The sequence below is a fragment of the Mercenaria mercenaria genome, chromosome 1, assembly GCF_021730395.1.
Source record: "Mercenaria mercenaria strain notata chromosome 1, MADL_Memer_1, whole genome shotgun sequence".
Taxonomy (NCBI): domain Eukaryota; kingdom Metazoa; phylum Mollusca; class Bivalvia; order Venerida; family Veneridae; genus Mercenaria; species Mercenaria mercenaria.
In genome coordinates, this window is record NC_069361.1 from 29,936,702 (window position 1) to 29,947,713 (window position 11,012).

At 34.1% G+C, this 11,012-nt stretch overlaps 1 protein-coding gene across 1 annotated transcript; it reads left to right on the forward strand.

Annotated features, from left to right (window-relative positions):
* The first annotated feature begins 1,300 nt into the window (after nt 1-1,300).
* Nucleotides 1,301-5,762, forward strand: LOC123542606 (toll-like receptor 4). The gene has a single exon (XM_045328533.2). It carries the CDS (start codon nt 1,506-1,508, stop codon nt 4,113-4,115), a length of 2,610 nt encoding a protein of 869 aa, XP_045184468.2. The 5' UTR covers nt 1,301-1,505; the 3' UTR covers nt 4,116-5,762.
* The last annotated feature ends 5,250 nt before the right edge of the window (nt 5,763-11,012 follow it).

The window sequence follows — 11,012 nt, forward strand, 5'->3', positions numbered from 1 at the left end:
CCTCGAGCGAGCGGTGTTTCACTGTATGTACTATGTTACGTAATTACAATCAACCCATTGTTTCAATGTTTGAAGTTAATTGTTACTATTAATTTGTACTGGATTGGTGGTAGGGACGGGTTTGTTTGGTTAGACGGTACCGGAGTCTGGGGAGGGTACAACTACTGGCACGCTGGAGAACCAAGCGCAGGTGGAGGTAACGTCGAGTACTGCATCATGTTGTATCAACGTCAAGATAACACGACTTACACATGGAGCGACGCACATGCGAGAGTGAGAATTTTGTAATCGGAAGTTTGTGTGAATTCGACTAAAATTGGCATACAAAATGTATATTCACATTTTGAAAACTATGTGTTTGTATACATTAAATACTAGCCAGTTCCACATCAGGTTAGTTCTATCATCTATTTTTCCTGTCGTCACAATAATATACACGTGTTTCGTCTATATCAGTTCTGTATTCGGGATAAATCAAATCAGTTTAGTTAGATTAATAAGTTCGAGAGGTATATATAAGCAATTCCTCATACATACGTTTCTATAAAAAAAGAAATAAATATTTTGATATTTGTGTTTATTTTGCACCATAGTTAAGGTCATAAGCTGACCGTTTTACTTACTGTTTATGGTTACGGTGGGTATCCTATTCAAATTCCTTAATCACTGATCTTTTGTAAGGCAGCTTGATGGCCTCCACACTGGGAGAAAGTTGGAAGGTAGGCATATAACAAAAAAATGAAATGGTTGTGTTTTAAAACCGTAGAAAACAAGGAAGTACTAGTAGCATGTCTCTGTATGTTTATCTGACGAGCCGACAAAAAAGTTCTTCCTGCAAAGTTTAGCAAATTTTGGAAAATCAAAAGCCCGCTGAGTAAAGCTTATTTTCACGCTTACATTTCATGTGTAATTAGTATATCAATAACTAAAAACAAGCAAATTTGATACATGATCATGTATGAGTATTAATTTATACTGAAAAGTGGTTTAATATGTGTTGTTTTAATGGCATATTATCATTATCGTTTCATGTCCTTACAAAAATTAGAAAGAACAAAAACTACAAAGCAAACACTTAAACGACATTACCCCAACAGCTGACTGGTCAGCTGCCCGGAAGCTGTCATCGAATGTAATTAACTTAAACTTCCCTTCATCATTGTTACATTAACCTTTGTATGTATTTATGCTAAATAAGTATCTGTGACTAACGTTGTCATTTACATAAGATGACAAACAATTGAGAAACAATACTTAAAGGAAGTTATTTATGTTGATATTAGATGATGTGCTCAGTAAGCCTAATTACATGAAGAACAATTACACTCACATTCAATCGTTTGATAGCATAGGAAGAAGAACGGTTTTGACTAGTATTTTGTTTCTATTGTGACAATATTAACCACTTAGTTTGAGAGTGTCCGGATTATATTCGTATTGTGTACATTTCTGCAGCATATGAACACATATTGAACGTAAGCTTAAACACTACAGCTGGAGAAAGAATGAAAATCAAACCAATAATATTCACTTTGATCGTATTTGTAGCTGGGTCAAGTACGTTACCCTGTGGGCCTGATAGAGCATGCTCCTGTGATCTTTATAACCAGATGGATTGCTCCGAGACAATGCTTCCAATATGGAAAATTTGTGAACTTATAAGCACCATGACATATAAGAATATTTCTTATCTGCATATGGAACGAAACGGCTACCGAAGCATAGACAGACTTGACTTGAAGGGATGTGATAACCTGTACGAGATATACTTTGGGGAAAATAAAATCGGCGTTATAGAGAAAGGTGCGTTTGCCAGCCTTGATCGTATCACTTTACTCGATTTTGGCAACAACAGTTTGGCTGTCTATAACGAAAAAGATCGCCAGAACCTTACATTTCCGCCAACAGTCAAGAAACTGATGTTGAATGGGAATCTGAAAGTAAACACCAGTGGACATTTATCATACCCAGACTTATCATATCTCATTAACCTTGAAGTGCTGCATATGGATGGGATCAGGGACAGAGTAATTCCGGCGAGTTATCGTTGGCTTGGAAGGTTGGAAACTGTAGAACTATCTGGGTTAAATGGAAAATGCAACATTACACAAATAACAAATTCGACACTGGAAAACATTCCTTATGTAAGAAATTTGAATATGTCTTCTTGTAATATAGAAAGCATAGATGCCGGTGCATTTAACAATATGCCACACTTAGAAATATTAGACTTGTCTCAGAATTTCCGCCTTGGATTTCGTGTGTTAAAAAACATCACATACAGCCTACAATTTACCAATATCTTTAGCCTAAACTACTCTAAAGTACATAGTACTTTCGGTTTAGGCACCCAGATCAGAAAGCAAGATGTATGTTACGTTTGGAATACATCTTTGACTGAATTTGTCCTCAACAGTAACCGACTTCAATCATTTGAAACAAACGCGCTAATGTTATTACCTCACACTGTTAAAAAAATGCGTGTAGAGGACAACATATTTACGTTTGGACCTTACTTACTGCAATTAGGATGTATGGAGAATGTAAACGAAGTTTACGCAAATAAACAAAATACAGCACACAATCCTATTTTATTTCAAAATGAACCGATTGATACCTACAACGAAAATACCAGAGACAATTCTAAGACTTATTGTCCATATATGCAAAATGAATTCTTGAAAAATATAAGCAGTTTGAATAACAGATGTCCTTATTTTGAAAACGACAAAATTGATATATATAAGAATTGGCCAATGTTTCCAAGGAAATTAAAAAGATTTGAATTTGCTGAGTCAGACATGAAATATAGACTAACCAAATTTCCTGTTTTGCCACCCCTCGAATCTATGGAATACGCGGATGCTTCTGGAAACATTCTGTATTCTTGGATAGGACCCATTGGTCCTTTTCCAAATCTGAAATATGTGAATTTATCACGAAATTATTGTTCACATATTGAATCAAAGTTCTTTGATTACTTCTTAAACGTTGAGAATCTGCAACTGCAAGAAAATTTCATCGGTTTAGTGCTTTCAGATGAGAAATATGGACCTGTAGTGTTTGATAAGCTGGTAAGTGTTAAAGTTTTAAACTTGTCATCAAATATCATTTCTTTCCTTCCAACAAAAGTATTTGCTAAGATGTCAAAGCTAGAGACACTAGATCTGAGTGTGAATAATATTGAAGCTTGGACTATGGACACGAGTACAATGAACAGTCTGCTACATTTGAATCTGAAATTCAATTTTTTCCACACTCTCCCTGCCATGCTCACAAACAAGCTGGAAGTTAATGCAGACCGATTGGGAAAACAATTCACAACTGATCTTAGAAATAATGATATCAAAATCACATGTGAAGAAAAGGAATATTTGAAATGGATGGTTAAATACAAAAATAACATGCTTCATTTCAATGAGTATATTTTTCACGACACAACAGGTGCAAAACTGTCAGTTGATGAATTCGTGAAATCTGTAAATAATATTGAGAAGGAATGCCGCTCGTACCTAGGTTTAATAGTTTTTAATTCCATGGCAATTACCGTTTTTCTTGCAATTGTTGCCGGTGGTTTCATCTATAAAAATCGATGGAAACTAAGATATATGATAAGAATAACTAAAATGAGGCATTTTGGCTATAACAAACTATATAATCATCCGAAAGAAGTGGGGAATTTTATGTATGACGCGTTCATATCATATGCAAATGAAGATTTGCGTTTCATCCTAGACAAGATAATTCCGAACCTGGAAAGACAAGGAAAACAGTTGTGCATTCACGATAGGGACTTTATACCTGGAAACAACATCGCCGACAATATCATAGATGCTATAAGAAGCAGCAGAAAAACCGTCGTTATTCTTTCACAAGACTTCTTGAAAAGCAAGTGGTGCCTTTACGAGTTCAATATAGCGAGAATGGAAAGCATCTACTCGCGTGATGGAGTGAATTGCCTTCTAGTTGTAATATTTGGAGACGTTCCAACTAAACTTATGACCACAGAAATGTTAGATTGGATAAAATCAAATACATACATAGAGTACACAACTGACGAGGAAGGGGAGCTGCTCTTTTGGGAGAATATGAAGGAAGCTTTAATGAATAATTGAACCAACTTGACATCATATGAGATGTTTGCAACAGAGGAATTATATAATACCAGATCAACTTAACTGTGTAAAGTATTAAAATTTAAATTTGACTAAATAGAAATGTTTTGTATGCAGCCAACTACAAGCACGTAGTAAGCATCGGTTGTCAGAGAAGATTAGTAACGCCGATTTGTGTAAATAGTTAGATGATTTTATAAGCAGCCAATATCTGGTGCTGTTGACTTTCTTAAATAGAAAAAAGAACTTCAGTTTCGTATTGTTATTATGTGGCGGTGCCTTTTATACAATTAAAAGCACAGTTAAACAAAAAAATAAAAATAGTTTCAGTAGTATGCACGTTCTCTAATGACTATTCTGGTAATGAATTAAAAAATGAAAATGTTATGGTGAGTTTAATAACATATCTTATATACTTCGTATTGCAGAATTGGTAGTTATATTTAAGTATGCACTGCCGGTACTCTCGAAATACTTGTATAAACTCATATGAAGCATTTTCTATCTGTAGAGTTTAATCACTTCCTTGTCATTAACTTCGTAAGTACTACAATAACCATGCAATCACAGATTTATGAGAGAAAAAAGAGAATCCCTAATTTTTGTCGTGAAGTCTTAAGTGGAATGTAATGAATGATTAACTGAAGTACCGATTCGTGCATTTTGTAACAGTGAGTTATGCAAATTTAGTTTCAAGGGCGGGATGTATTTTTTTTGTTGGATTTAACGTCGCACTGACACATGATAGGTCAGATGGCGATTAATAGTTTGTTATGTGCATTTTTCAATATATTCGGTACAAATTATAATTTTTTATGTATATAAAGCAGTTTGTTATGTACATTTACATGTACTAGTTTGTCCTGTACCTTTCTTAGTTTGTGTTGTGCATTTAGCAGTTTGTTCTGTGTACAATTAAAAGTTCGTTATGTGCATTTTCCAATATATTTGGTATAAATTATAATTTGTTATATAGATAAAGCTGTAGAAAAATGCACATAACGAACTATCAATTGTACGGAACAAACTGTTAAATGCACAACACAAACTAAGAAATGTACCGGACAAACTAATAAATGTACTTTACAAATTGTTTTATCTACATAACAAATTATTATTTGTACCAAATATATTGGAAATGCACGAGCTATTAATTGTACAGAACAAACTACTAAATGCACAACACAAATTAATTAATGTACATAACAAACAGTTTTATCTACATAACAAAGTATAATTTTGCATGGGTCGTCTAGCATTTCTTCTACATATAATAGGGTAATTATAACAGTAGCTCGATCTTGGATGCAGTATTCGGCTCGTGTGGATATCTTTTGCCAGATCGGATCTCACGAGGCGCGCATGTGGCGATTGCAAAATCCACGAGAGCCGAATACAAAATCCCAGATCTAGCTACTGTTGTAATGACCCTTTTATTATATACATCCAATTTTTGTTTGTTTATTTGTAATCAACGATGTTAAAATGAGATGAGTGATGTTTCGTGTGCGCAAAAGGTAGAAAACGGAGTTTTATCTGCCTGGTCATATTTACTGGTGAAATACTATCCCAATTTTAAACATTATTTATATAGGTACTAAATAATAAAAACATATATTCTAGATGCACACACACACACACACACACACACACACACACACACACAGAGAGAGAGAGAGAGAGAGAGAGAACAAACAGACAAACAGGAAAAACACAGTAGTTGGCGGCCAGTGGCCAAAAATATGATGGGCACCTAACCTCACTGATAGTAATAGGAGCGGGGGCGTAAATGCAAGGGGAACATAAAAATTGATATCCTATACACATTTGTGTCTTATTACATTTTATTACAATACATTCTCCGATACCTAACATTTTTCTTCTTAAAAAGAAAAGGCATCAGTTTTGAGTCTATTGCCCAAAAACGTTACAACATTACTTACAGCATTTTATTTTCATCAAGAAAAGCTTTTAGCGGAACGACTCACACTTTAAGAGCAACAATTATAATTATTATCATATGTTACATGCAGCGAAATAAAAGCATGGAATATCACAGATCTGATTGTTCAGTTTTCACGCAATGTTTCAATACAAATTCATTGTCTTCTTCTTGTCAGTACTTGACTAGCGTTTACCGACATATGTTTACAAAATATAAAAGAATATATAAGGGCATCTGTGGTTCTAGTGTCAGTGCTCTAACTTTTCATATCCGGTGTCAAAATTAGAATTAACAAACTGGTGAATCATTGTATTTTCAATCACAGTTCACGAGGATAAAGTGAACGATAGATTTCAAAAGTAATACGTAGGGTACTTTCTTACTAGGCAACGAGACATTTACCGTTTCCTCCCAAATGTTAAACATTGCACAAATTATATTTTGCCTTTCTAGTACCAAGCTGAACCGTACCATTGCAAATGCTTATAACAACCTACTGAAAATTTGTTGACTTACGATTATTTAAACCGTCAAATCTCTTTCGTAAAATGCCTTTTGAATATTATTGGTTTTAGGGCAATGTTCAGCGGTTGACAGCCTTTTTTGAAATTTCTTTGACAGCCATTTCGATACGTTACTCACGGAGAATGTATGAGACATGCAGTATTAGCTAAATGTATCATTAATTACTTGGTGCTACCACTACACAATTTAAGGAAATTATATTGTATATGTAACAAACGAAAATAGATGAACATACTTGGTAAATATCAATGTAGTAAATGTCACACAACACAACGAAATTGTGGAAACTTCATCTTTCACACATTTTTAGAGATGATAGTATGTTTCATTTTGGTTTTTATGGTGGCTTTCAGGCTTTTCATGATTGACGAGAACCTGAGGAGATTTCAAGCATATAAGGTGGATATCTCAATCAAACCGAGTCTGCTATTATTGTACCCCCCGACAACAAAGTTGTAAGGGGGGTTATACTGGTTTCAGGTTGTCTGTCTGTCTGTCCGTCTGTCTGTCCGTCCGTAGACACAATCTTGTGCACACCATCTCTCCTTATCCCCTTGACACAATTAAATGAAACTTCACACAAGTAATCACTAACAACAGTAGTTGTGCATGAGGCATGTTAGGTTCTTTCAGAAAAAAAAACTGCAGAGTTACGGGACTTTGTTTTTTGTTACTATACTATATACATAGACACAATCTTGTGCGCACCATCTCTCCTCATCCCCTTGACATAATTTATATAATATAAGATATATAGATTAGATATATAATTCTTCATGTAAGTAATTCATTAATCTGGCTTACGGAAAGTCTGTGGTGCCTGCACGTGCCTGAACCAATGCTCAGCATGATGGAAAGATCACCATATGACTAAAATTCTGTCGGTTTGACTTTTTACCCAGTAAACAAGAGCCTAATTAAAACAAACATTAAATATGAATAGAAAATCATGTAAACTTTGTATAAGTTATAGTATCAAGGTCACTCACACGTAAACTGATGCAATAACTTCAAAGGAGATTCGTTTACGTTGCAGAAATGCAGTTTCAATCAATGCAGACGTTCTCTAGAATATAAAATAATGCAATTGATTATCTTTGATAAATCTGCCAAAACATCGCCTTTCAAAACCACAGCATTTACAGCTCGGTGCCGAGCTAAAATTCTTGATATCCTGAGTTCAGCGACACACGATTGTTGGCCTTTGTTTTCAAAATAATTGTTTTAGGTACCATCTCTCGTAATTGGTCTAGGGAGTTTAAGTTCTTTAAAGTGATAGAAGACCTTTATTTTGTCAGTAGAACTTCCTTCAACTTCACAATAACATCCGACATCCTGAATATACTTACTGATGTCCACAAAAGAAGACTGGAAACCCTTCGAACAGGTGTTAATGACGATATATTCACTGATTATTTTTTTCTTGAAGAAATGATAGCATAATTTTTATGTTGTTTGTCCAATACGATATTCTGAAAAAAAATCACTCTTCTATTTCTGATGTCGTTACATAAGCAACAAAACACGTCCGCTGAATGCAATTAGACAAATATCAATGGTGCAATAAGAATTTTCTAAAATGAACCAAGAAATTCCGGTTTGATTCAGTGAGGGAGACAGTTACTAATGGATTTATATTCTCGTTAAGCCTCGTTGTAACTATTACTACAATTCGAATTTAAAAATAGTAGATGATTTATCTATTGATTCTGATTCCTGACAGGAAGTTACCTTGCGTGACTCCGAAAATACATTTTCGTCTTTGCTTAATATTTACATACCTTAGGAGCGTCGCTTTGAGATGAAAACAGAAAACTTTAATGCTATGAATGGCAGACATGTTATTATAAAGTTGAAGAACATTTAATTGTTATACAGATGGGATTGGGTAAATACCAGGGAATTTTTACTATTATACAGAAGGCTGGTGTTACGTACGTAGCAGCACGAATAGGATCTAAAAGTTTCGGCAAATATTGGTTTTTATAAATTGAAAGCTGAACTTCCTAATAGGAGCCACCGACCTTTCGTAAACCAGCTGAATAGAATGACTTCCTTGCCTAAAGATATATACACCCAAAACGATGTTTCAAACACAGTTCGACGAGAGCATCGAAGTCAGTGGCCATATCGATTTGGCAAAGGAGGCCCCTCTATCAATATCTGTCTCTATTTACGAAACATTATACATGAAACTAGCAAGGAAATAAGGGTTTTGTATTTAATACTTGCTTTCTAATAATATTAAACCAATTCAGGCATTTCACGCAATATTCTTTAGCACTAATGAATTACAATTTATTTTGTGTCATTCCCATAAAAGACTTATTCCCTATTTCATTGTCTCATTTTCTCAGTTCACTTGTTTAATACTCATCTGTTTGTTTACTTTTATTATAAAAATGTCAAACCAGTACTCACTAACCAACACCGTGATTCATTATGTCATTTTCCCCGTTTCAAAGTCCTATAAATCTTTTCAGAAGAAACTGAGAAACTTATTTAAGGGAATAGCGTACACACAAATGATCGTGCCTGTTGGTGTTAACGACTTCCATAAGGCTACCAACAGACGGCAAATTTAAAAATCAATTCATAAATAATTCGTTTCAGTAGGTCAGGAAAAATTGCGGATACTTACCAGCTATCTGTGACAGACGTTTAAGGAAATACAATCATAACGATATTCAGAATGTATACAAAATTAAACGCCTTTGGAAATACTTCCCTATAAATGTTCATAAGTAAGATTGGGAGTGTACATCAGTCGAAAATGATCTAAAAATCAGGCCAACTGCCATTTTGATTCAATATTAAGTTTTAAGTTAAATCTTTATTTTTTGTATACTTAAGAATCCACTGAAAATTTACATTACTTTTACGCCTCTAATTTGAAAGCATAACAGATTTTCAGGAATTTACCGACTAAGAAGCAGGTGGTCAATCATATTTTTTTATTTTTTATTTTAAATGTGTTTCGTCATTAAATATACGAATTTCTATATCTATTTTATTTATCCAATCGTGAACGTTCATTTGCAACACGTGACCGTACAATATATTACCTTATTGGACGCACGTGCGTACAAAAATTCTGTATTTTTTCTGTATTTGGACGGTTGAAAAAGTCGCATGTTAAACATACGATAAAGCCCGAAACGCGTGAAAATGTTCCAAATGTAAATCGGGTGAAGTAGGCGCTCTATGTACAGAATTAGATTATGCGTCTTGAAATGAGGAATATTCAGTGCATCATTTTAATTTAAACTAAAATAAAATAGATATAGAATAAAAAGGTTATTTAACATTGAACTGTACAATACGAGATATATTTGGACGAGTACCCAGCTGGGAAAACCATATTGGACGAGTCGCCGTATTGTACAGAACAATGTTAAATAACTTAATAATATCAATAATTATCATTTAATTTCCAGTTCACACTCAGCTTTTACTTATTGCAAAGCATTGCCAATAAACATCCATAGGTACCAGATCGTGGCCAGTCGTACAACGGCTGCGTTCGAGAATTTTCCCAAGTTTGTAAGTCACATCTCCACCAAAAAAAGGTTGTAAAGGAAGTTTTCGTGGGAGTGTCTTTCAATTTTATCATGAATTCCAAAGTACTGTGACAAGATTTATCAAAAGATTTATAAAGTACATAAAGGTAGCGCTGCTGAAGAAGCGTTTTGAGAACACAATGATGAAAAAAGTAAACCCAAACTGTCAGATCAGCTTAATATAAAGGAGAACTCTCTTCAACCTTGCGGAAAAAGTGACTGCAGACAACATAATATATTTGACTACTGAATGTAATAGTACAAGTGAGTGTGTACATATATCTACATAACAATTATTTATGCGACACTGTTTACTTTTGATTCTGTATCTCATGCTATATCACCATTTCTTTCATTTGGTACAGATTGGTAATAGATTTAGGCTCATACCAATGTAAAATATTAACTCAATTAAATGCAAATCTTACTTTAAAGTTAACAGAATACTTAAGCGTATTCTTATTACTCTGCATGGACGTAGTTTTAGTTGATATTCATCCAGTTGTTTCTTGTATCAATATAACATGACTTATACCTAGATATTACTTTATATTAATAATATGATTGCTAAAAAATTGTTTAGTTCAATACATTTCCATATGGACCAGAAAAGTCACAATTGCAAAGTCATTGCTTTTTCCAGAAAAATGAGGGCTTACCTAAAATTATTAATTATGAAAAACAATTAAAATATTAACGTTGGTTGCTAATAAATAACATTTAAAAGATAAAAGGTAAGGGTAGATTTCTCGGAAGCACAGATCACTGAAATACAGCCTCAGAGCCACGCATTTGCACAGTAGGCCCGCAACAAAAAGAAGCTGTAACAGAAAAATATTACACACCAGCTGCTTCAAAAATCTAACA